Source organism: Ochlerotatus camptorhynchus, unplaced genomic scaffold (genome assembly GCF_037179485.1).
Source record: "Ochlerotatus camptorhynchus isolate MF236.1 unplaced genomic scaffold, CSIRO-AGI_Acam_v1.1 ptg000203l, whole genome shotgun sequence".
In the NCBI taxonomy this organism is placed as follows: Eukaryota; Metazoa; Arthropoda; class Insecta; order Diptera; family Culicidae; genus Ochlerotatus; species Ochlerotatus camptorhynchus.
In genome coordinates, this window is record NW_027040693.1 from 4,513,113 (window position 1) to 4,540,270 (window position 27,158).

At 44.6% G+C, this 27,158-nt stretch overlaps 3 protein-coding genes across 3 annotated transcripts in view; 1 reads left to right on the forward strand and 2 right to left on the reverse strand.

Moving 5' to 3' along the window:
* The window catches only part of cd (cardinal), a 31,313-nt gene extending 12,754 nt beyond the window's left edge, over positions 1-18,559 (reverse strand). The window contains exon 1 of the mRNA XM_065224017.1: positions 18,471-18,559. The gene's annotated coding sequence lies outside the window, so the exon portion shown is untranslated. The remainder of the gene's footprint in view (positions 1-18,470) is intronic.
* Positions 2,089-7,210, forward strand: Nup133 (nuclear pore complex protein Nup133). The gene is made up of 5 exons (XM_065223994.1): positions 2,089-2,355; positions 2,415-3,117; positions 3,183-4,992; positions 6,200-6,738; positions 6,800-7,210. The coding sequence occupies exons 1-5, from the start codon at positions 2,213-2,215 to the stop codon at positions 7,157-7,159; spliced, it is 3,555 nt and encodes a 1,184-aa protein (XP_065080066.1). The 5' UTR covers positions 2,089-2,212; the 3' UTR covers positions 7,160-7,210.
* Positions 18,087-23,157, reverse strand: LOC135702952 (serine/threonine-protein kinase PRP4 homolog). The gene is made up of 5 exons (XM_065224026.1): positions 22,064-23,157; positions 21,150-22,008; positions 21,006-21,076; positions 20,803-20,931; positions 18,087-19,177 (listed from the first exon to the last, which is right to left on the reverse strand). The coding sequence occupies exons 1-5, from the start codon at positions 23,003-23,005 to the stop codon at positions 19,034-19,036; spliced, it is 2,145 nt and encodes a 714-aa protein (XP_065080098.1). The 5' UTR covers positions 23,006-23,157; the 3' UTR covers positions 18,087-19,033.
* Positions 23,158-27,158: the final 4,001 nt, after the last annotated feature.

Here is a 27,158-nt window from a genome sequence, read left to right on the forward strand (position 1 = left end):
CGGATTGAAAACTACCCAACAAACAATTTTAGCTGCAGCTTAGCTTATACAGGCAAAAATTAGCTGCATAAGGCAAATTTTAGCTGTATAAGCTAATCTGCAGCTAAAATTGTTTGTTGGGTAGTTACAACCAAATCGACTTCGGTTAGGCATCTTGATGCCATTTGTGACAACTGTCAAACTTTCCGTTTCCGTTCCGCTTCCACCCACATTGCGTTTGGGCCTTTACGCTTAGGGGGTTTCAAATCCATTTCAGTTAATTATTATAATTTGACCGATTTTCATTTATCATATGACGATCATATAAAAGTTACCAAATTATCAGCATTGTAAATGTATCAGATATTCATATAGAATTTATCTGACACATTTTCAATCATATCATTTTCAATGGATTATCTTATAGCGCAAATTTATTAGACTTCCACATAACAGGAATATGTCAAATTGGTTCAGTGTGGTGGATATGTTACACTGAAAAAAGTTTTCATGTAGTTTCCATTGGGAACGCACATGATATTTTTCTAATAACAAATTTAATGATTTTTATCTGAAATTCACATAACATTCACATGATCGCATGAAATCTATGTGATAAATCACATAAGCTTCATTGGACACATAAGGTTCATGTAATTTCGTGGTGCGATTCCCAATTATGAGATCACATGAAAGTTATGTGAAATTCTAATGGTTATTTTCCATCGGAAATGTGATTTATTTTTTGAGTGTACAATTGATCAGTGCACGATCCCTAACCTCACTTTTTGCTCCCTATCGTTTTGCTTCTGAGTAAAAGAGATAGCAACGAATGGGAGCCTAAACAAACCACCCAAAACTGTCAAAACTTACGGGTGAGAGAAGAGTGCGGCAAATCTTCGTGAACTGATCAATGATCTATTTGAAAAGTGATGCGAGATTTGTCAATTGGCATACACCTATTCAAGCTGAGCATTCCATTAGGTCCTAAGTAACATTGACAGATTCTCTTCGTCGACTTTCTCTTTGCATCTCCACGGCCATGTAAAGACAATCCCTCTTATTTTCAGCTCACAGATCGATAAAATCTTGATAGAGCTGGAATTAGGGCGTAACAGCTTTTGTAAACAATGACTTCTCTAGATGATTTCTCAAAACTCAAGGCACACCCACGCAAACCAACATAGCCAACGGGAAGGGGAAGTCTTGCCCTACCCGATGGCGACATTGATTTGAGTGAGCGAGTCTTGGCTTTCTAGAAATCATCGAGAGAAGTCATTGTTTACAAAAGCTGTTTCGCCCTAATTCCAGCTCTATCTAGAAATATGCTTTTAAGTAGCATCTAACACGTCAACCAGATCAAGAAACGGTTATGTGCTCAAGTTATAAACGAAAAAGAAAGTCCATGAAGAGAATCGATCAATGTTACTTAGGACCTAATGCAATGTTCAGCTTGTATTTTCGTTTTCCATCCCTCTGTGTGCGATGGTGTTATTGTGTATAGGTACGTATTCATCATTTCACTAACACAATCATGGTCATGGTTACGGTTAAAAGCGAGGTGGGCTGAGAACCGAATGTTTAAAGTTTAAATTTTAATCAGAAGATGCATCTCTGTCGACATCAGATTCAGTGTGATCGGACTTGCTCATTGCTCTATTCAATGTCAGCCCTAATAAAAATGTTATGATTAATTTGCTTAACGACGTGGTTGGGATATCATTCAAACAATTTGTGGAATTGTTCAATCATTTGAGTTATCGTTCATTTATGGTATTTTTTTTATTAGGGAGGTCAATTAAACGCCGACTGTCAGATCAGGATGAATTGTGTGTTTTGTGTATTTCGCAAACCATTTATCAAGAGCTTTAATCGATCTGAATTTCTGTAGATAACTAGTTTATGGTTAACACTAATCACATACAAAAAATCAGCGTAATTGGATGAATTACAGCCGAGAAACAGCGGTAGGTGGACTGTACAACCCACCGCATAAATGGAGGGATTACTGTATATAACTTTTATAGTGTTCGTGAAAGATCATCTTACGGCAAGGGCGGTAAGACGGTGCAAAACGTCAAACGTTCCTCGTTGATTCCGTTGATTCCTTATAACAAAACATCGTTCTCTCGCATCGAGTGCGGAATCAAAAATTGTAACTAACGTAAAAACAGTGAAATTTTGACTGAAAGTCCTTAAATATTGCGAGAAACGTGAATTTCCATCATAAACCATGGATAAGTCGTTCGGACCTTTATTCGGTTCATCGAGAAATAGCTCCATTTCGCGCTCACGCCAATCGCTCGGTGGATCACTGTTTTCAGCCGGTGGCGGGCGAAAGGGGTCGATTCTGCCTATCGGTCGAAAAGGATCCGGGTATGTTGCTTTTAGTTGTCTTTGAAGCATGAATGATAAATTATTTTTCTTGTTTTCAGTCGCTTAAGTCTCTCAACTCGGTCCAACATATCCACGCTCCAGGTGGTAGCCAAATCTGAATACAACATCCTCGAGTGCTACGGCCTGCCGCTCCCGGTGCAGGTCAGTGAAATCCTTACCTTTGCCGAGCGGAATGTTCCGGTTTCGATTAACTACAGCCAAAATGGTTGGGCTTGGCTGGTTCATGGCCGTCGGCTGCTAATCTGGCAGTACCGGGAGAGTCACTCGAAATCGATGGCAACAGCCGCTGTTGCCTTAGGTGCCGGAGATAACTTTCCGACACCAAGACGGGCACTGGCCAGCCAATGCCGGCAGCTAACGTTGCCACATTGTGACATCGGTCACAAGGCGACGCTGATTACGGTGTTCATTGCGGAAGGGCACCAGATGGCATCCTGCTTGGCGGTGTCTCCGGCGGGAGATGTTCGATATTGGCCGTCGATTGCACACGATGGTTCGTCGATCGACGAGTGCAATATTTTGGAAGGGCAGGAATTCGAGGAACTGATCGGTCTGAACAGTGGGAACTACCTACTGGTGACGACCACGTGCAGTTTGGTACAGTTGCAGATTCAGCTACAGGGTGGAAGGCAGGCAATTGTCTCACGTCAGGTGAAACCACCGTCGGGATTTTTCGGCGGCATCGGGAAAAAGTTTGCATCTATCATCATCGGGATGCACAGCATTCAGGAGAGGGAAAATGTACGTGTTTTTGTTTGGAGGGGTTGAGGTGATTTACTTCTACGTTTATTTTTTTGTAATTACAGAAACTGATTAAGATCAACAGCGAAAAAGTATCTAGCCACGAATGGCACATCACGGTCCTGGCAGACAAATGGATCCAACGGTGGGCATTCAGTCCGAGTGGATCGAATGAACGCTTTTTGTGTGAAGATGCAGACATAGTTCGCAAAATTAGGGAATTCTTCCTGCACAAGCTGTGGAGCAGCAGTCGCGATCCGAACGAAATAGAACTCTGGACGTTGGACATGCAGTCGACGGATCGGGGCGTGCTGATACTGGCTGCGGCTTGCAATATGCAACGCACCCCGCAGGTTCACTATGCTTTGCTGACGTTCGTTTACGAAGGCGAGGGCATGGTTCTGAAGGAAAGTGTTATGATGAAGTACAAGGGATTCTATAGCAGGGATAGGGAAGAAGACTGCACTGCCTTCAGACTGATTGCGAACAGAGCAGTGGCGTATGTTTACAACGATAAAGTGATCTATCCGGTGATGTTGGACAGAAATGCAGGAAGTTCTGCGAACAGTGAAAGCAGTAGCCCCAGTGAAGAATTGGAAAAGATAGAGTTCAACGTTCAAAATGATGGAATTTTGGCCGGCAATTGTTTCCAGAATACGGCGCTGTTCTTTTCCAAAATACACGGTTTGGTTGTGGTGACTCCATCCGATTTCGAACCAAACAGCGAAGTATTCAACTCATCCGTTTCGTCCGATGTGTTCAATCCCAACATTTCCGTCAATGATTCAGCCTTTATTTCGCAATCGATCTTTGCACCAGCCACCACCAATGCAGGCAATCTCGTGCTGTACGATTTAGACCCGGAAGAAATTAGTAGCGCCGAGAAGGATAATGTCAGCCAGCTAAAGGCCGCCTTCATCTATTACATCAAACGAAACACTCCAGCTTCGAATGACATCATCAATGGACTTCTTCAAAATATCGAAGAGAAACTGGTGGACAGTGAATTAGATCAAACCGTACTGTCGATTGCTCAGGATTTGGCCGATGATATTCCAGCAGCTGACCCACGGTGGGAAGCAACCACAAGACATGCCCTCGGATCATCTACATCGATGCAAATCGTGCAGCAGCTCCGGGAGAAGAACGTTGCACTCACTCAGTTCCTAGAATTCCTTCATGGATCGTCCTTGTGGGATAAACTCACCGCTACTACCTCCGGCGACACGGTTCGTCCAACGGCTCATCTTCTGGCAGACACGGCCGAAAAGATCGTCGCTGCCATTGCCCTCAAATGTTTGCACAACAGCCATGCCCGGATCATCGACGAATCCATCGATCTGGTACTGAAGGAAGGTAATCGTACTCCACCGTCTCCAAATCTGACCAACCAGGACCTATTCTACGTTCAGGTGAACCAAGTTCACGAAATCTTCAAAGTATTTGGCGAACTGGTTGAGAACTATGTCAAGCTGGAGCTCACGACCACGCAGATCCAGACGGCACTGGTGGAGATTAATACGATAACGGTAACGGTGCTGCAAGAGGTGATGAAGTTCCGCGAGCTGAAGGCAGATATGTTTTCCGTTCGGGATGAACTGCGCCGGTACGACTACGTCCCGTGGACGGCTTCATCCGGCCGGTATGGGCTGAAGGACGTGCTGCTGCACATGATCAACAATACGCTGAACTACGGTATCAAGGGAAGCGGCGAGCCGGAGTTCAAAATCAAACACTACCAGCACATGACAGAGCTGGTGGACTTTGTGTTGGATGGGCGAAAGATGTTCCTGGAGAGCGTTCAGGACGAGGACAAGAGGACGGTGCTGTTGCAGCAGTACGAATCGAAGAGAAGTGACCTGATCTTTCCGCTGGGTAAGTTTTTTTTTTTAATTATTACTCATCTTGCCACCAGGTTTCCCGGGGGGCATCCTGGTGGTTCAGAGAGCGGATAATGTGGTCAATATTTACTTCAAATCAATCGAAAGCCTATTCACGCATATAAACCACGAAGAAAAGACTGTCGTACGGCATGATTTGGTGTAAAAAGGCCCAGCTACAGGTCCCCTCGGGGCATCCCGGAGGTTCCGAGAGCGGCCAATATGGCCAATGATCCATTTGAATTTATGGAAAGTCTATTGATGAAAAACCACGAAGAAAGAGTTGTCGCACTCCATGTTTCGGTGTCGACTTACAATTGTCCCCTGCTACAGGTTTCCTCAGGACATGCCTGTTGTTCCGGGAGCAGCCAATGTGGTGGTCATTGATTTATTTAAAGTCCATCGAAAGCCTATTTATTAGAAACCACGAAGAAAGAGCTGTTGCATGGCATGTTTTGGTGTTAGAAAGCAAATTATCCCCTGCTAAAGGTTCAATTTAAAGCCTATCGAAAGCTTATTCATGAAGAAAGAGGTTTCGCATGGCATATTTCTGGAATATTCAATTAGAGGATGTTCCTGAATATACAGTCAAACAGCACGTAATTTTGTAAACAACTTCAATGACAGTTGTCCAACAGTGCTCTCATTTTATTTACAACAATCCAATGCCTACGAGATTGTGCCGAAGGTGTGCCAATAGATGTACCCAAGCTGTGCCAAATCTAATTTCGGCACAGTGTGCTGAGTACCTTACCCCTTGGGTTGATTAACATATCATTCGCTTTGGAAATGGTTCTTCTTTCTAGAAAATCACCTCACAAATTTAGCAAGTTAGACAAGCCCTCTGGAAACCCGGAATATCTTCGGTATCCGACGACCATGCTTATTTCCGTCGCTACAGTCGAATGCTTTTGAAGGAATAAAAATCTGAGTATATTTGACGAAGTTACAACACTCCAACGTTGTTCCAATTCATCATTTGGCGTGGCACTGCTCAACTTGAATGCAACAAAGGCTACTAAAGACCACCAAACTGCAAGCCCTCCGATATTAACCCTTCAGAATAACGCTCTAGCTGTGTGAAGCTCAAGCTCAACAATCCCTTGAAGTTATCTCAAGAATTCTCACCGTCCATCGAAGCTTCCCAATTGTTGTCTCTCATCAACTGCATGCGTCATAAACTTCCCATCCCTCCCTTCCAGTGGACGCCGAACAGTACGAACTGGCCGCCAAGCTGGCGGAAAAGTATCTCGACTTCCAAATCCTGGTCGTAATCTGCGACAAAACCAACAACCAAGCCCGCCTGGACGAGTACATTGAACGCTACAAGGAGCAGGACTTTTCTCAGTTCGCCATCAGTTGGCACATGCGCCAGAACAAGCAGGGTGATATCTTCCATCGCTTCAAGGGTAACCAAGCAGAGTTGGCACGATTTTTGTCCGATCACCCATCGCTGGCGTGGATTCAGCTGGTGTTCAACGGGGAGTTGGCCCAAGGTGCGGAAGTACTGCTGGCGCTGGCACAGAACGAAAAGGAACTGCTAAACCGGAAGCGCGTAATGCTTTCGCTGTCCAAATTGTGCGCTCTGGCTGCCGAAGGAGATTTCAGCGCTCAGATCACGGAGATCAATTCGGAGGTGAAGCTGTTGGATCTGCAGGAGCAGATTCCCGACGAAATTCTGAACATCTACGGATACGATACGAAGAATTCAAAGGTTCTCTCGCCGGAGGAAATCGTTGACGTGAGTGTACGAAGGCTGTCTTTTGCCGAGCTAGTGTTCTATTGAATTCCTATCTTTACAGCTATACATTGCCGACGAGTACAGCAGATCATCGGAAACTGAATTCCGCAAAGCGCTGGAACTTCTCGACTTCGTCGAAGATCCGCTGGAGGTGCGGCATAAGGTTTGGTGTGCCGCTATCCTGCGGGACAATTGGGAGGACTACAGTCGGAACGCCCCGTTGGATACGATGCAGGGCATGATGTTCTTCCGGTTGATCGATCTGTGCTACATATTAGATGGCGAGTTGGAGAATTTCCTTCCTCCGGTGGAGAGTTTTCTCCTCGCACCCGAACTGGGCGATCTGGTTGAGAGTAAACCGTTTCAGTATCTGATCAAGCTAGGATACGAGCACATCTACGATTCGTACAAGAAAAAGTAAAATGGTAGGATCGAAGATTGAGTTGTGCTATGGTTCCAGTGCGTTTGTGGTAAGTGTACATGTGTTTTTTCTCGCGCTAAAATAAATTTGAAAAAAGTATGTATGATACGAGGTTGTTCGGTTCGAAAGAAATTCCTTCGGAACGATCGGTTTCTGACTAGGGTCTTAGACTAGACTAGACTAGTGGAGCAAGATTGTCACCTTAACAATATTATTCGTTCTATACGTTCTATATATGCCAAATAGTGGATATTTATAGGAGTTTCTACACCGCAGCAGACAAGTCAGTGTAGATGACGTCTGTTTGTGACCTTTCAACCATACTTTGCGTGATGTACGATGTCAGACACAGTAGATTCGTGGTAGTAGATCGACCAGAGGTGAAGCCATGTTGATCTTCACTTAGATACTGCTTGCAATGGGAGAGCAGAGGCTCTATGATGATTAACTCGAATAACTTTGAAATTGCGCACAACGATGTCATTCCATGTAGTTATCCACATTCCGTTTACTACCCTTTTTATACACAGGGAACACATGCGCAAATTTCCAGTTCGATGGAAAAATGCCACACGACATGGACAATCGGAACAGATGTTGTAGCGGTGACAGTAAGTTAGAAAGACTGAAGGGACACCATCCGGTCCAGGGTTGATAGAAGGCTTTAGTTTTAGTGCGGCAGTCGTTATCACTTCAGCGTTGACAACAATTCCACCCAGAGCTTGACCGGAAAGTGGAACGTTGCTTGCTGCTAGAGTCACGTATTCGTTGGTTAAGCTCTCGTCAGAGAAGACACTTGCAAACTTGTTGGAGAACAGGCGGCAGACTTCCTGTGGAGTGGAAGCGACTTCACCGTTCAATATCATGGATGATGGTAGACCGGACTCTCTGCGCTGCTCCTTCACGTACTTCCAGAAAGACTTCGGGTGCGACTTGAATTTCCTTTGAATCTCTCACAGATAATGCAAGTAGGATTGACGCCTGACTCGCTTGAACTGATAATTGAGCTTAACGTAGTGACGTTTCAGTGACATCGTTCGATATTTAGTGAATTTCCTCAACGCGGCTCTCTTGATCGATATCAGCTTCTTCAATTCGTTCGTCTGATGCCAAGGGAGGTGCGATGCAATCTGGTGAACGCTCTTAGGTACGTGTCTGTCAATGACATAAGCCAAGACATGTGAAAAAGTTTGAGCAGCGGTTTCGACGTTATCAGAATCGAGTATGTTTTCCCAATCAATGCTTGACAGCACATCGGTAATGCTACGATGATCGGCTTTCCGGAAATTGTAAGACACCGTAGTGGAGATGTCTTCGAGATCCCGAATGTGATTGTCTTCAACAGTAATAACCAAAGGAGGATGATGAGGAACTTCCTTTACGAGTGGAGAAGAGCCGTATACTGAGCGCTTACGAAACAGGTCTAAGCTACGATTGTTCTCGTTAACCACGGGATTGATTTGAGATAACATCGCTGCGCTATACTGCCCTTTTCAGCATAGTTGTCCCATTCGTTAAAACAGCAAGCTGAGAAAAACGCTGTTGAAGATTTTTTTCTCCATGGGCTCTTATGGATGGGACAACATAGTTTTGTTATTTTTCGCGACATTTTCTGAACAAAGTAGGATTTTTTTCGTGTACATTGTAAAGTGATGCCACTTGACAATCGATTCCAATGTATAACTCATAATCGCCAAAAATGCTAATGGGACTGTTATGCCGCACAGGGCAGTATAGCTGTCGAGAAGGCTAACTGATCCAGGATGGAAAGCAGAACCAGCGGGGTCCGGACAGAGAAAGCCACTGTGGGAAGGTTTCCACGAAACACCAGCGAGATTAAAGTCGCCCAGAACAATAATCTCATCGATAGGTGACGCACAATCTAATATGGTGGAAACGGATCGACAATGAGTTTCGATAAGTTCAATGTCGCGAACTCGGTCGAGTGCAATGTATATCACACATAAGTACCAACAATCAATACGAAACTAACGATTTTAAATTGGCTCACTACTTGACCAGCCTATTGGTCCCAAGCAAATCGACAAACGTACCCCATTCTAGTCGAAATTCTAGTACTACACAATGTTTATTTTGATTCGCTATGAAAGTTTGACAGATAAAATGAGGGGTTATTGGATTTTCCTATGTTTCGAGGGGTGAATCGATTAGCTTGGAACCGAAGATAGTACCAGAGCTGAGCCAAAAAGTTGAGCACGTTTCTTCGGGACCTACTAGTCTTAGAGTTACCTCTATGTAAGTACAGTGTGTGATCGCTTAGCTTGACAGCTACCCATGCCTGTACAACGCAGTTCCACATGTCGTGCTCTATGGCTCTAGCATTCAACTCGGACCGAACAGCAACCGCCACCAGTGGACTTTCGACTATTGTTCGGGTTTCGATCGCAGCGAAATACCTCGCACTCACATCCGAACGCTTGGCTGGAAAGCGTTCGAGAGTCAAGCCATGTCTCGGTTAGAACTATTACATCGTAGTAACGGTCCGATACAGCTAACAGGTACTCGTGAACGTCAGAATTCATTCCACCCTTGTTTTGGTAGTATCATCATATCATAGAACAGAAGGTCCCGAAGAAACGAGCTCAACTTTTTGGCTCAGCTCTGGTACTATCTTCGGGCCCAAGCTAATCGATGCACCCCTCGCAACATTGGAAAATCCACGAACCCCTCATTAACAACCGGTATAGTAAGCGTGACTGCTTTCTAACACCCCAGTGGGTCTGGGTTCAATCCCAGCCGAGGTCGGTGGGATTTTTCTGAGGCATAAAAATCTCTGGTCACGTCTTCCTTCGGAAGGGAAGTAAAGCCGTTGGTCCCGGCCCATGTGTGTTGTGAATGGGTGCGATATCCTACGCAGGTGTGGAAGCTGCCTTCCTGCACATTCGGTTGCCGTCAATGGATGGCAATCGATGTCCGTCGGTGATTGGCACTAGATTGCGGAACAGAGACCGACGTTAAATAAAGAAAAAGAAGACAAGCCCATCATGATGCGAGCTTGGATGTGTGATTATTTTATCAAATGTTTCTGTTCCGTATAAAGTGGTAATGAAAGAAAATTGGAGCAATCACAAAAAAGTGAGAGCCTTCCTTTATAAGGGAAGGCTACCATAAATGAACTATAACCCAAATAGTCGAACTTTTGAACGAATGGCTTGGATGATACCCCGAACACGTCGTTAAGCAAAATAACCATAACATTTTTTCTATCGCAATATAATCATAGAGGCACAGACAAACAGACGTAACTCTTCATTGTGTATCTTCGTTCATGCATTTAACAGTTGATTTGAATATTATCAGTTCCGCGAACTACTCGCCGCAGCGCTGGCATCGGATCACTTTGACGTTTCTATATATTATATAGAACTTTTATGCAATATTGTTTGCGAGTTAGCGAGCAAGCTTGTTTTCCGCGAGATGCCAGATAGATGTCGCTACTGAGGTTATATGTTTTGAGATACTATGTTTTCAAGAACAAGTTTTTCAAAGAGTTACGTCTGTTTGTCTGTGATAGAGGTAACTCTAATGGTGGTAAGCTCCAACCGGTATTATCCTCGGATTAAATCCCGATCAAGAATGTCCGGCTGGTTTGATGTCGACATCAGAGTTAATCAACATAATTCTGAGCAAACATTTTTCAGATCATACAAACAGGGACGGTATTAAAAGTTAATCCGAGTTGGAGCTTACCGCCATAAGACTAGTAAGTCCCGAAGAAACGAGCTCTAATTTTTGGCTCAGCTCTGCTACTATCTTTGGTCCCAAGCTAATCGATTCACCCCTCGAAACATAGGAAATTCCACTAACCCCTCATTTTAACTTAACTTAAAGTTAAATCATAATTCTATAAATTGAAACGAATCTAAAACTAAAACGGTATCACCGTAATCCTAAACCAGAGATGATAAGAGAAATTAATAGGATGCTGCGCGCATGCGCAATACACGATAGTGTCCACTTGTAGTGGTCATTTTGCTGTTTTGTATATAGATAGGAGATGCAACACATTGTAAATATAGGATAGTACAAAATATACCGTCGGAAGCGATACATCCCTTTTCTCTGTTCTGTTGTCCGGTCGTGGAAGAAAAGGCAAAGAAGTGCAATAGTTCAATAACTTAACGAATTCCTTGGTGGTCCGAAAGTGTTTCTTGGCGATTTATTAGCTTAAGTGGCTAATCAGCATAAAGTAATCTCAGAATCGCGCGCAGTGTGCACAGTGCAAAACGTGCATCAGGAGCAATTTGTGTGACAAAGTGTCCGAGCAAGGTGGAAGAATCAGTGAATCATCGCAACAGAATCTTCTGGGCCGTCGATATTTCACGACGGTGGAAAATCCTTCGAAAAGGAACGGGTAAGCCCCATCACCGTTGAAGGAGCTACTGGTTGTGGTACAACCCGCTCGTTAATGGCAGAAGAAACCCTGAAGCTGGAGTATTTAGGGGGAGGAGGGGCATAGTGAGCATCCCGCAGTTTGGGTCTGGATCTCCAGCTGCATGAAACAAATCAACTGGTAGTAGGTTCAATATCATTATGATATTGATCCTACCACCAACCAAAAAGTCAAGTGAAATGACGATGAAAAGCACAGTGCGAACGGAAGAACGAAGAAGTTTCGTTCGTGCTTGTTAGCACTGTAATGCAAGAAGGGCACTTGCGGCGAAAGTGTCCTGCGTTGATGGCAGAGAGGCGACAGAACCAAACGAAGTCTATGGTGATGAAGCAACCGGCTCCTGGTATCAGCGGCAGTAGTCAAGGAGTGTGCTTCACGACGACGACCGCAAGTGATGTGTCGGTCGATTGACGGTCGATGAATCACTGGATGTTCGAAGCATATGACTGGAGAGTGTCTTTGGCGGACGGAAGTGGCCAGAGCAACCGGACATGGAAGTATTGTCATGGCAAGTCTGTTGATATGCAGCTGAAGGAGTTGCTGTAAAGCAAAGAATGTTTTTTTTTATAGGAGGAGTAAGATAACTGCAATGTTGTAAGTAGTTGATTAGTGGCAAATGTCATATTAACAATATGATCCTTTTATGCCTTTTCCAAATGTTGCAATGGCGACCCGCAAAATATTGCTTCACGCACCATCTAGCGTTGAAAAAGGTCAGCAACAATCACTCAATTACAATCGAGGGGTGCGAATATAGCACTTATTACAAAAGTAAGAGTCAAATTATTTTCATTAATTACATTGTGCATATTACTTTAAAATTTATCTGACATGTCACTGTTGTCATCAAACAAAATAAAATGCTGAAATACATTCATTTGAAATATTAAACAAATTTTCATTTGGTTTACCCCTCGTGACGTTAAACAAATACATTGGTAGCCTTTTTGGCCACAGAGGTGCTTGCATCGCTAAAAATTCGGTTCGCCAGCTAAGCGAAAAAGTGGATCATATTGTTAATATAATATATTTGTTAGTGGGCTTCATTAAGGAGGAGTGTTGAATTAAGTAGTGTACGCCCCCTAGAACAGTAGTGTGCCTCTGGTGCGAATATGATAGCTGCTCGTATGAGTGTACGTGAATTAAAGCCCTAGAGGGCTTTAACGTGAATGCTTGAGAGCGGGATCCGACGAAGCATAAATTGCTGATGTGTGACTGTATTGTTTATGTTTGTTTTTTTTTCCAGTCCGCTTTAGTACATTTTAAATAAAAGATGCATGTAGAACGTAGTCCGTCGCTCATCGACTCTTTGCTCGACTGTTGAGCTGTTCAGTTCGTTTTCTTTTTCGCTCGAGTTCTCGCTTCGATTCGGTTTGTGCTGTCGCGTTGCGCCGTGGAAGCGTCGCCACCTTCGCGCGTTCTGGCAAGTTTACTGCAACTTGCCAACACGAAACAAATGGTGCGTAAACGTACCAATGATTCAGCAGCGGGCCCTTCAAAGAAGGTGGTAATCCAGCACAGTGCGTCGCAAGATGACGCCGGAAAACGGGTACTGCAAGCCAACCAGTTTGCGGTGCTCCCCGAAGAAAATGGCGATGGTGACGTCGTTCCCATCGCTGCAAGAGAGCGGATTCCCCCGCTTTTCACGCCGGAGAAGGATGTTGCCAAGCTTCGTGCCGTACTGGCAAAACACAAGCTGCTGCCTCGCTTCAAGCTTTGCAGTATCGGCACCAAAATCATGTGCTCCAGCCTGGAGGAGTACAATCAAACAGGATGTTTCCTAAAGGAAAACAACGTTGACTTCTTCACGCACGATCTGCCATCGAGCAAGCCACTGAAGCTGGTATTGCGTGGATTACCGTCGTTCGAGGCGGCTGTGGTTAAATCCGAGCTGGAGCGGCTTGGGCTCAAACCTGAGGCGGTGTTCCCAATAAACCGGCGTTCCAACCACAACACCAGCTTCCGTGACCAGTTGTTCCTGGTGCACTTCACGATGGGATCCACCAGTCTAGCGGCTCTGAGATCCAAAATCCGGGACCTGTTTCAGGTCATCATCAGTTGGGAGCATTACAAATCCCAACATCGTGATGTTACGCAGTGTATGAACTGCCTCTCCTACGGCCATGGCACCAAAAACTGCCATATGAAGACTATCTGCGGCAAGAGTGCTGGAACACACTCGACTGCGTCCTGTGAGCAAGATGATGACATCGAGCCAACGTGTGTCAACTGCGGTGAAAACCACCAAGCCTCCAATCGTGGATGTCCCAAGCGAGTGGAGTTCATCAATATCCGTCGGAAGTCTGCGATCAATAATCAGCCCGGTCGCCTCCGTAATCATCGTTCGCCTCCTGCACGCACGGAAGTCCAGTACCCAGCTCTCCAGCCCCGTCGACATGTTCCGAACTTAGTCCCACTTCCGCTCAACAACCAACAAGTCAAGCATGTGAGTATTCCTAACAATCAAACAGTCCAGCATCGTTTCGCAGCTGCTGCTGCCCAGCCAATGCCAGGTCCCTCCACCGCCCCTGGTTTATCATACGCTGGTGCTGTCTCAGGTGAGCCTGTCGACGATTCTCCGTTCACCTCGGAGGAACTTGTGACGCTCGTGGCCGAGGTTATCATCATCTTGCGCACCTGCAAGACTCGATCTGAACAGCTACATACTGCCCTGTCCCTTGTCACTAAGTATGGACCGTGAAGCCATCAAGATCGTAAATTGGAACGCTTGCTCCTTGAAGAGCAAAAACATCGAGTTTGTTGAGTTTCTCAATGAACGAAACATCGACATTGCCATCATAACTGAAACCCACCTGAAGCCTGAAACAAACGTCTACCTTCCCGATTTCCGGCTCGTGAGGCTAGATCGAACCAACTCTGGAGGAGGAGGAGTGGCTATTGCACTAAGGAGAAACATCTGCTGTCGACTGATGCCCAACTTTCAGCTGAAGATCATCGAAGCCGTAGGGGTGGAAGTTTCTACTCCTATCGGCCCCATCACCATCGTCGCGGCTTACTGCCCCAAACAAGTCAACATCAGGGACGGATCGGCAGCAGATCTGCGACGAGATATTATCAAGCTAACACGACGATGGAAAAACTTTATCATCGCTGGCGACCTGAACGCCAAACATCAAGCTTGGGGCAACAATCGGCGCAATCAAAACGGCACCATCCTGAACAACTACCTGCAGGAAGCGCAGTACAACATCTTGAGTCCGGAAACTCCCACCCGGTTGAGTCGGTCCGGTGTTCACGCTACCATCGATATCTTCATCAGCAACATGGGCAACAACATCGCTCAACCTATCACCTATCAGGAACTCAGCTCGAACCACTACCCGGTGGTGGCCGAAGTTGGATCCTCGGTAAACCGATTTGAAGCTTCCCGGCGCAACTACCATCGAGTCAACTGGGCGCAATATCAACACTGCGTCGACACAACCATCGACTACGATGTCCATCCGGGGACGTCGGTAGATGTTGACCGGTGTCTACAAACCATCCAGGAGGCGATTTCCCGGGCCAGGGAACAACACGTGCCAGTATCCAGACAGGTGAGTAACACTCTGAACCTTGACAGCCCTACCAAAGATCTCATTAGACTCTGTAACACCATTCGTAGGCAGTACCAGCACAGACAAACAGACATAACACTCGCAAGTTGTTCATCGAACAAGCATTTAACGGTCAATTCAAAAGTATCGTAGTTGGTAGTACCAGCACCTGTGGCGCGCATAGTCAATTCCCTTGCGTTTGACGTTTACACACTACCGCCATCTGTTCAGCGTACTACCCACCACAGTGTACTCAACAGATGGCGGTAATGTTTTAGCGACGATGTTTACATTGAGAAATATTCAATGTGTTATGTCTGTTTGTCTGTGGTACCAGCGTACTGGCATGCCTAACTTGAAGACCAATTGTAATCGATTAACAAAGATCATTCAGGCCAGGTTGGTGGATCTCAGAAATAACGATTTTGCTAGTAAGATCCGCTCTCTCCCAGATTGTGCTAAGCCCTTCTGGAAACTTACAAAAATTCTTAAAAACAAGCCTAGGCCCATTCCCCCCGTCCCGGCGATCCAGTGGTTTATCTGATAACTCCTGAAGAGAAGGCTGCCGCGATAGGTCAACACTTCGTCAGCTCCCATAATCTCGGACAAAACATCGTCAGCCCTCATGAATCCGAGGTTGCTGAAAATGCAATCAATCTTCTTCAGATTCCTAACATTTTTCCAGAGGAATCCGAGATTGCGGCTGACGAACTGTTGGCCTATATCAAATCATCTACAAACATGAAGGCCCCAGGTTTCGACAACATCCTGAATCTGGAACTCAAACACTTGAGTTCCAGATTCTACAACCATCTGGCACTGATTTTTAATCAGTGCCTCAGACTTGGCTACTTCCCCTCGTGTTGGAAGTCAGCTAAAGTCATACCCATCCGGAAAGCTGGGAAGGATCCGTCCTCTCCTTCAAGTTATCGACCAATCCGCTTTTTCTCAGGGTTATCAAAACTGTTCGAAAGAGCACTGTTCCACCGGCTCCTAACATCTGCCGATGAAAACAACGTGTTACTCGAGGAACAGTTTGGTTTTCGGTAAGGTCGTTCGACCGTCCACCAGCTGACTCGAGTAACAAACATTCTCAGACGGAACAAGTCTGTTTCGAAAACATCTGCCATGGCGTTGTTGGACGTTGAAAAAGCATTCGACAATGTCTGGCATGATGGCCTGGTGTTCAAATTGCAGCAGTACGGTCTTCCAATCTTCCTAGTGAAGATCATAAACAACTATCTATCAGACAGGACGTTCCGAGTCTCTCTGAATGGCATCTCATCGGATGCTTTCAACATCGGTGCCGGGTTCCACGAGGAAGCATTCTTGGCCCCATCCTACTCAACCTGTTCACCTCCGATATGCCGGCTCTCCCTGATTGTGGATCGTTGTCTCTGTTCGCAGATGACACATCCATCGTCTACAAGGGTAGGGTCTTCGGAGCTCTGACTGCCAAACTTCAGAGAGGCCTGGACGTCCTGTCTGAATATTTCAACAGCTGGAAGATCCGTATCAACGCGGCAAAGACCCACGTCATTATCTTTCCACACTCTAAATCTCCTAGACTTGTTCCGTCGGAGAATAACAAGATCTGCCTGAACGGCACAGTGGTGGAATGGTCCAAAGAGGTCGTGTACCTCGGGCTAACACTAGACAGCAAGCTTCTTTTCAGGGAGCACGTTGACAAAACAAAAACCAAGTGCAACATCTTGATAAGATAGTTGTATCCACTTATCAACAGGAAGTCAACCCTGTCCCTGAAAAATAAGCTTGCTGTCTACAAACAAATCATCCTTCCAGTAATCGAGTACGGTATGCCAATCTGGGAGAGTTGCGCAAAATGCCATCACCTTAAACTCCAAAGGATCCAGAACAAGATCCTTAGGATGGTCCTAAGCAGTCCCCCGCGGACTAGAAATTCTGAGATCCACTTCCTGGCTGGAATTCAAACATTAGAAGAACGGAGAGTATTCATCCTGGAAAGGTTCAGAGACACCTGTCTGAGATCAAATCATCAGATCATACGCGATCCAGCACGTTAGGTTAAGTTATACTCGTAGTTAGGTAGGTTATCACTTTTTTTCAATTCAAATAAAACACATCCCCAAAGGGATATTCTGTAAACTAGTTGAAAAACGCAAATATTTAATTAGAATATCAAATTAAACAAAGATGAAGAGCCAAGTAGGCTAATCAATTAAAATGATAAATCAATGTACTACCATAATCAACAGAAATAAACATAATTTTACTACTACTACTAGTCCGTCGCTGTTGCATTTTTCTTTCTTCGATATCATGTAATTCACGGGGCGGGTATATTCACCCCTATTCTGCATTTCGTTTCGAACGAAATTCTCATACAAAAAAATATTTTTTTGTATGAGAATTTCGTTTGAAACGAAATACAGCATAGGGGTGATTGTCCGGTAGTGCGGTTAGTGGTGACCTGTGTCACTGTGCGCTGGGATTCTCACAAACATTGTAATGCATGTTGAATCCAGATGGATCCTCGACCACGACTTCTCCTTCGGTAGGCTTGACAACACTCCAACTTCCTTAGAGGATCAAGATCAGTCGCATCGCAAATGCCCGGCCCTTCAACTTTTCTGTAGTCGGCATCGCCACGGAACCCGTCGTAACTCGAATGCTTCCTGCTCTTATGTCTGCCGCTATCTCCAGTTAAAGACATCTTGAAAATGTCTCTGAACTTATCTTCTCGTTAGGTCCTCGGCCTATAACCTCTTGCTTCAGGTTTGAAGTAACAAAGTGTAATGGACATTTATTTTCTAGTTATTGCAGTTATGGATTCCGAAAGAAAAATAAGAGAGAAAATGACGAATTCAAAGTAGAGGGTACATCTTATGGGGAACGGAGAGCACATATTTCAGAATTCGGTATGAAAGTACCAATATTGGTATCTAAGAATTCGCAATTTAAAAGCCAAATGGTGTTACTTCACACTATGAGCACTTCATGTGCAGATTTTGTTTTATTGGTTAATCATTTAAAATTTTCCATAGTTTTGCACTTAAACAACGCCATCTAGAAGTTTTACATTCATGTTAGTGCTATTCCTACAATTGTATATGGTTATAGTCAACTATTCTACTGGATAGTTGCATTCTGATCTGATAGTACAGTTAGAAACTGGAACTTCAATTGGGATTGAATTCTCTTTTTATCATAACGTTGTCGATATCAAAGAAAAATTAACGAATGCAGTTGAAGAAATGAAAAATTCAAAAACGATTTCCGCGAATAATTTCAATTTGAGTTAATTTTTTGATTGAAGATGAAATGTATAATAAAAATAAATTTATAAATTATAACTTACGCTCTGTTGCTTTCAACTTAGACTATTCTACAAATTCACGAATGGTACTCACTACCACTTATACACCTTCTTTTCCACAGTGTTGCACATTGCCTTTCTTATCGTACGCAGCTCTTTTATTCTATAATACAATAGTGTAGATCATTTTCAAAGCTGTCCGATTTCCACCGTTTACCACTTTCCTTTCTTCTTCCCATAATCTGTTTCATCTCATAATGATACGCTCCACTGAATACTTGTTACTATCACCTGAGACAACCAAATTCACCTGCTGCTGTTCAAACTTCTTTAAACTTTCCAACGTCTTTAAGATCTTCATAGCCCAGTTACCCAAATGCCCCATAGAACTATAAACACAAAGATTCCTCTTCCTCCATGGGGGAATCGCTTCGACACTTCCTCGGAACATTCCAACAATCAACATTTGTAGTCGGTACTTCACTCGACCGGAACAGAATTTAAAAAACTCTTCGACGGTCTACCGTGCAGCACTCGACGAACAACGACAAACAACACTACCCGAAGTACTCTTGCATGTGCAAATGTATTTATCGTTCGCGCAATCACGTAACCGCCGTGGTGGAGGATACGATCGCGTTTCCACTATAACCGGCGAGGCGCCGTTTCGCGATCGCTTTCTTCACGTACGCCGTAATCAGGTTCTGGACCTTCACCGGGTTGATTTCACCCGAGCGACTGTGGCAGATCTGGAAAGGGAAAAAAAGACAGGAGAAAGGGTGTGAATACCTACGACATGGATTTGGACGTGGGGCATTTTATGATGGCGTTAAAAACATGTGATTTATATGCAGTAAACGCAGTCGGTAAAGGCGCAAGATTCTCGACTTCTCTGACCAAGAAAGCTCTCAATTAACAACTGTGACAGTGCTAAAAGAACACTGACTTGGGAACCGGTGTAAAACTCCAGTGGGAACGTAATAAAGCTATAGAAGCAACAGATAGATTCTGGCTTGAAGAGGAAAAGCCGATCATCGAACCTAAGTATCGTCACGCTCCGTATAGAACGGGAGTAAGTTGCCGAAATGTCCAAGAATATCTGTACTATACTGAGGCAAAAAAAGTCTTAAAAAATCCATAAGTCATGACTTATGAACCTGAATTCCGTAAGCACGACTTATGGATTTTGATGCGTTTGAACTCGCAAAGCCCTAATAAAATTGTTATGGTCAATTTGCTTCGGGGTATCATCCCAACCATTTGTGGAATAGTTCAATCATGTTGCTTATCTTTCGTTTATGGTAATTTTATATTAGGGAGCCCTAGCCTTCTTGATTTGTGCACCTATGTCGCTCTTGGTCCCGTCGTCTGAAGCCATCGGGCTGCCAAGACATTGGAAACTCTCGACTCCACTGCTTGTCCTACTACCGTAAACTAGGAAAGGTTGCCGACATCCAACGATTTCCCTTTTCTACGTTGATGGTGAGACCCACCGCGAGAAGCGTTCTTCCAGGTAGTCGACGACATACATATTAGAAAGCCACTGTGCCAGCGTGATCTGCATCTAGTGATGTCAAAGGTTCAACGGCTTCCTACATGGTCTAGAAAGGGAGCGTTGCTAAACGATACACCATTGAGCCATGGAAAGAGTAGCCATCGAGGAACGTTGAGCTAGCAGTCGATATAACTGTTAAAAGCACAATCTGTAAATCTTCGAATTCATCCACTGGAGCGAAGATTGGTTATAACCTGTTATAACCTCCGAACTAGAGAGGGTCTAGTATAGGAAGGGAGCGGTTTCAAAACAAACTGCCTTGGCAACCTATGCCTGGGTGGTTTCTAGCGATTCTCGATTGGCTCAGGCTTTGACAGTTCGTTTTGCTCAAAACCATCCAGTCCGCTCCTCTCCTATACTAGACCCTCTCTACTCCGAACTACTTCTTCGGTGACATGGACATTTGAGGAGGTAGCAGTAACAGACTTAAAGCTCGAAAGTGAGGATTGAAGCTGAAGAGCTCAGGCAACAGTAGTCGACATGAGTTGAGATGTGAACGAACCACCAGAAAGATCTGCCAAAACCTCCGTTTAGGTCAGGAAAAGTAACTGTTAGGTAGGCTAAATTACGCCACAAAGATTAGGAATTATCTAAATCTCTGCCTTTTCGGAGATCGCTTGATCAGTTGAGCATAATACAGAACACAAATGGAGCCAGATAGCTGTAGGAAGGTAACTATAAGTTTTTCAAAAGTAACGTAAGAATATAGCGAACAAATTTAGCCGAAATAAGTGAATCCAACATTTCTCCTACTTCGTATCAAGTGGTCCAAAAATGATAACCAAAAAACCAACAACAAAACTATTCATCATATATCACCTTCGGGACGGACTTCTTCATGATGTCCTTGTACTCGTCTTTGTTGATGCGCTTCTTGTTGAAATGTGGCTTGAGGAAGTGCTTGACTTCCTCGATGATTCGCTCCTGGCGCTGAAGCTTCTGAATTAGCTGCAATACGAAATAAAAGTTTCGTTATTGACAACGACGACGACGACGACTGAGAAAACCAGTCTCAAACTTACCTTTTCTTTGATCTGGAGGTCAACCGCCGAGTTTGGCATGTCATCCAGCATTTCCATCGTTACTCGTTGCGCTGTAAGGGCAAACAAAATGAACGCATTAAAATCGACCTACGCACCATTAGAAATGGATCTTCCAGAACTTACGTTTGTACATTTCGTCTACCAGCAAAACAGCCTCGTTAGGCCTCCTCAGGTCCCCGTACAGTGTCTTTTTGTCATTACCAAACACCTTCCTCAGATTGTCTACCGTGAGGGCTATGGTCTTGGTTTGCTGCTGTCCGCCGCCATTGGCCGAGCCACCCTCCGGAGGTGGGTCGAACATGTGGTCATCGCAGTCGCTCGATCGTGGCGAATACGGTGAAATATCACCATCGTCCATGTCTTCGCCAAAAGGCTGGGCACTCATTGTCCCTCCAGGTACCATAGCACCGGAAGTGATTGTTGCCGGAGCCGTGTTGTGATTCGATTTCTTCATCGGCGATGGCCGGTGAGTTTTGAACGGCGAGTGTCGATAGTGCCCCCTTGGTGACAGTTGATCCATCGGAGACGACGGATGAAGGTCCAGAACACCATCGTCGTAGTGATCTCCGACAACACTGTTGAGATCTACCGAAGTCTGTGAGACCGTCATTAGTGGATCCTTCGGTTGGCGTTGGTGCGAATGATGATGGTGGAGCTGATGATGATGCTCCGGATAACTGACTGTAGATATGCTGCCCAAATTGTGACCCGAAGCTGGTGACATAGTTGGCGATTTTGTCGGTTCGAATGGATCGTACGACTCCGGTGATTTGGGTGCAGGTTCTGGAGGAGTATTTGGTCCGACCAGATCATTGGAGGGTTTATTCTTCTTCTTGTTACCACCTTCCTCATCGCTAAGAACGATGACTTCCTTAGGACTGGATATGAGCTGCTTGCCTGGAGATCGTTCCAAGTCAATAATTGCCACGGGTTTCACGTTCTCGTCTACTTTACGCTTCTTTCGTTGACTCGAAGATGGGTACTGTAAAAAGGGAACATGATTGTTTTGGAAACATTTTGATCTCAAACAAACTCACCTCCAACGACGCGTCGTGCTTCTTGCGTTCATCTTTGTGTTTGCTTTCTCCCTTGGACTTCTTCCGGTTGGATTTCTTCTTCTTGGACTTCCGGTAGGCGCGTTCCGCTGCAGCCGCATCCTCCTGGTCGCCATCGGCAAAGCTTACGCTCACCAGAATGTTCTTGCCCGAAGAGAAGATTTCCTTCGACTGAGCAACCTCATGCTCCGGCGGACAGATCCGTTCTTCCAGAATTTCCTTCTTACGTTTCTTCTCCTTCTTTCGCAGCTTCCGCTCCTTGTCCTTTTTCTTTTTGTCTTTCTTTCTCTTCTTCCGCTTCACTACTTCCTCCAGGACCTCTTCTTCTTCCTCCTCCTCTTCTTCAATTTCCTCATCCTCTTCACTGGTAAGTTCATCATAGTCTGGACTTGCATACGCATCGCTGTCCCCTACGTCGGCAAAGAAACTGCTTCCGGAACTGATATCGCTCAGTGCCACACTGAGACTACGATCCCGCCGTTTGGTTCGCCGTCGTTCCGCGACCGGACTACGCACCCGTTCCCGCGATACTCGTGCCGGCACTTCCTTTTCTACCGAAGGACTTTGTGCAATTAGCTCGTTTGACGATCTGTGCCGATGGACCGGATACCGTTCCCGTTCAGCCAGGTGCGACGATTGCTGTTCGTGGCGGTGGGGGCGATGTTGTTGATGTGGGTAATGGTGCGATTGAGTATGAAATTCATCAGTGGTCCGATGGTGGTGCGGATGACGACCGGCAGCCGGATGGTCGTAATGGTCTGGATGAGCGTGCTGCTGTGGTCGATAGGGGTGCTCAAAACTTGGGCGTCTCTGGCGTCCGAATCGACTCGGTGAACCGCTAGGACCACCACGAAAGCGACCATTCTGCCCCCTTCGAACTCCACCGTAATCCGGGCGACCGCGTGAAAACCGTGTCATACGCATTGCTGTGGATCGTTGTACGGAAGTTACCACTTTTCCCGGTTAATTCCCGTCGTGGTAAAACGATTTTTCGCGGATGTTTTTGTTTTGAAATGGCTGTTCACACAAAATTTGCTGCGCTTCGCTTTTGCACTTACTGAAGATTTTTTCGTTGCTTCTTGATGTTGTTTTTATTTAACTTTTTGACACATCGTTTCACGGCCATGGTTTCTCCGATACCGTGCAGGTTGTCATAGTGAGGAAATATTTCATGAAAGCAGGAATTCTAGAGTTTGTTCTTCTCACAAAAATTCCAATAAGAATGAGCCTATGAAAAATGGTTTCTGCGCTTATTGGCCATCAGATTGTGCTGCTGTTGCTTGTGGCGACATCTGTCGGAAAGTACGCATAAACTGCTTTCCGTTAGTTGTTAACAGAGGACAGTGCTGTCAACAATCCTGGAAATCTCTTTCACAGATTACAAAATATAGTGTCTGACACTGCAAAACATGTCTGGTACGAGAAAAAACCTTATGCCACATTGGGGTTACCCCCTCCTACCCCCCTAAAATGGTGCAAGATGGTTTTCAAAGTGATAATAAGATGACAAATCATTGCTGTCCTGAAATGAAATGATTATATCAGCCATAACATTTGATAACGGCACAAAAGCATTTGTAAACAAACTTTCTAAGGCCCTTTACACGCGAACCAAAGTACGCCCACGCAAACCAATACCACTTTCTGAAAGGTGATAGTTGCTCCTATCCGATGATGTTGTTGGTTTGCGTGTGCGTACTTTGGTTCGCGTGTAAAGGGCCTTAGAAAGTTTGTTTACAAATGTTTTTGTGCCGTTATCAAATGGTATGCCTGCATGCTCGGTAATGGCGGCTTGTTTGTATAAATAAATGTATCCTTTAATCTGATTTGTTGGCGTAGAGGAATTTAGAGTGTATTTAAAGTAATGAAAGCAGTAATGACAAGATTTTAAATATTTGGTCAGTAGGCTGTGTAGTATTGAAAGACTAGTGCGTGCCCCTCGGATACCAACCGGTGAGCACTCGTGTTTATTTCAGTTACCGTGGGACGTAATTTGTGATTAGTCCCGGTCCCTTTCAAATTGTATCATTATTTATGTATGGTCCTTATATTTGAAATGACGTTTCACATTCATCTAGTGATGGCCGATTTTCATTCAAATAATCGATTAATCGATTAAGGAACCGAAAAGTAAAATATTTGTAATCGGTTATAAATATCATGCCGATACACGCAACAAATAATTAACGATAATTTATGTAACAACAAATAATTTAACAAAATTGAAAATAATTTAAATCTAAAATTTTGTGACTAATTAAAGTATTTATTAAAATTAAGAGTGTATTCAAAGTATTTGATGCAGTAATAGCACAGACAAACAGACACAACACTCGCAAGTTGTTCATCGAACAAGCATTTAACGGTCAATTTTAAAGTATCGTAGTTGGTAGTATCGCCACCTGTGGCGCGTATAGTAATTTCCCTTGAGTTTGACGTTTACACACTACCGCCATCTGTTCAGCGTACTACCCACCACAGTGTACTCAACAGATGGCTGTAATGTTTTAGCGACGATGTTTTACAGTGAGAAATATTCAATGTGTTATGTCTGTTTGTCTGTGGTAATAGCAAGATTTCAAATATGTTTTCAGCAGGCTGTGTAGTATTGAAAGACTAGTGCGTGTCCCTCGACACGCACAGTCATCGCTTACGTATGTTCCGTCCGGCTGGCCGAAACAACAGGGATAGGATATTGCCAATCCTAGCTAACACCCCCGCTCAATATCCAGAGTCCGCCAACCCCATGTTGGCTCGATGCTTCCGGAACAAACTTACCGGCAAGCCCTGTGTCATTATATCAGCCATTTGCTCACCAGTCGGGACGTAACGAACAGCAATACGCCCCGCTGAATCTGCTCACGTACGAATCGATGCTTAACATCGACATGCTTTAGGCGGCCAGTATCCCGCTCATCCTCAACCACACTTATCGTCGACATGTTGTCCTCAAAATACGCAACTGGACTCTCCGATTCCCTTGACTTGTCCTTCAGTAAGCGAACCAGCCAAACTTCGTGACACACAGCTGTGCAAAGTGCCACCAGCTCAGCTTCCGTTGACGACAAGGAGATCGTCGACTGTTTTCTCGTAAGCCAGCTCACAGTACTGCCAACAATCAATACGAAACTAACAATTTTAAATTGGCTCACCACTTTAGTAGCCTATTGGTCCCAAGCAAACGATTAACGTACCCTATTCTAGTCGAAATTCTAGTACTACGCAATGTTTGTTTTGATTCGCTATGAAAGTTTGACAGATAAAATGAGGGGTTATTGGTTTTTCCTATGTTTCGAGGGGTGATTCGACAGCTTGGGACCGAAGATAGTACCAGAGGTGAGCCAAAAAGTTGAGCACGTTTCTTCGGGACCTACTTGTCTTAGAGTTACCTCTATGGTACTGCCGCACACACGAAAGACGTATCCGCGTCAGCAAACGCTTCTATCAACGATGTACCATCCTTCGTCTGAAACACCAGCCCTAGGTCAGGCGTTCCCTTTATGTAGCGTAGCACCAACAATCAATACGAAACTTACGATTTTAAATTGGCTCACTACTTGACTAGCCTATTGGTCCCAAGCAAACGATTAACGTAACCCATTCTAGTCAAAATTCTAGTACTACACAATGTTTGTTTTGATTCGCTATGAAAGTTTTACAATGATAAAATGAGGGGTTAGCTAGGGGGTTAGTGGATTTTGCTATGTTTCGAGGGGGAATCGATTAGCTTGGGACCGAAAATAGTACCAGAGCTGAGCCAAAAAGCTGAGCTCGTTTCTTCGGGTCCTTCCTGTCTTAGAGTTACCTCTATGGTAGCACTCTCTTAGCGTGAACCCAGTGCTGTTCCGTTGGACAGCTTTGAAATTGGCTTAGGTAGCTGACCGCCGCACACAAGTCTGATCTGGATGTCAGCGTTACGTACGTCAGACAGCCGATGAGCTCCCTATACGAGGGGGGCGACTCTATCTACGATGCAGGAAAAATTGTGTTTTGCTGTGGTTAGCTGCACGCACACTGAGTAGATAGAAGGAAGATTGATGACGATTCTGAAGATTTCCTGCAAAAAGATGATGTGCGATGTAAGTAGATGCGAGAAATGATTGAAGATTTTTCGAAGATTTAGATGTGTCGCCCCCCTCGGTGAAGACTGCTTTTCTGAACGGTCGATTGGAGGAAGTAATATACATGACCCAACCTGAGGGATTTGAAGAGGGGGGAAGGATTTGGTGTGCCGACTCAACCGATCTCTGTACGGCCTAAAGCAGGCCTCGAGAGCCTGGAATGCGAGATTCCATTCGTTCGTTGAGAGGATCGGTTTTAACAGGTGTTCCAGCGATTCGTGTCTCTACGTGAAGGGTACCGGAGAAGATCAGGTGATTATCGTGCTGTACGTCGACGACCTACTTATAGTCGGTCGCAAGCTAAGGGCTGTGGAGACAGTGAAGCGTTACCTGGATGCGAGATGACGGACGTCGGATGTACTACCCGAGGGTGGATTCTGTTTATGTGTTGACACATGGAAATCATGAGGAATTTTACCTGGAAATTCTCCAATAAAAATGTGTTGAATTTTATGAGTGTTTCAATACCGGACTTTGGCCTAATTTTGCCTTTTCTATTAGCTAGGATTCCAATGACCCTTCAAAGGATAAATTTGTGTTTTTTTAGACATTTTTAGCTCTCTCAGATCTGGGATTTTTCGGTTATTTTGTAAATTTATTCATTTGTTCTACTCGGATGTGGAGAGGTTTACAAGCTAAAATGACAAACATTTGTAACGTTTAAATATGAAATCATATCCTTCCTTATGGATAAACAGAGAGAAAAAAGTAGAAGGGTCTGTGCCTAGGGGCACGAACTGGAGCTTGACGTTGGACCGCTAGGGCACGGAACAAGTGTGAAAAAAATTTAGTTGTTTTAATTGATCGATCATCTATCATGTTAACTCTTTCCGTTTTTGATTTGTAGGCGTACCAAATTTGTAGTATTTTATTTTCAAAGAGAAAGTTGATGAAGAGAATCGATCAAAATCACTTGCACCCCTGCTTTCAAGTTTGGTTACAAGATTACAACTCTG

Bases quoted from the DNA above. Each gene is read 5' to 3' on its own strand.
- Nup133 (XM_065223994.1), top strand. From the start codon at position 2,213: ATGGATAAGTCGTTCGGACCTTTATTCGGTTCATCGAGAAATAGCTCC. The intron at 3,118-3,182 runs GTACGTGTTTTT...TTGTAATTACAG, and splicing joins GCATTCAGGAGAGGGAAAAT to AAACTGATTAAGATCAACAG. The intron at 4,993-6,199 runs GTAAGTTTTTTT...CCTCCCTTCCAG, and splicing joins TGACCTGATCTTTCCGCTGG to TGGACGCCGAACAGTACGAA.
- LOC135702952 (XM_065224026.1), bottom strand. From the start codon at position 23,005: ATGCGTATGACACGGTTTTCACGCGGTCGCCCGGATTACGGTGGAGTT. The intron at 21,077-21,149 runs GTAAGTTCTGGA...TTGCCCTTACAG, and splicing joins GGTAGACGAAATGTACAAAC to CGCAACGAGTAACGATGGAA. The intron at 20,932-21,005 runs GTAAGTTTGAGA...TTCGTATTGCAG, and splicing joins ACCTCCAGATCAAAGAAAAG to CTAATTCAGAAGCTTCAGCG.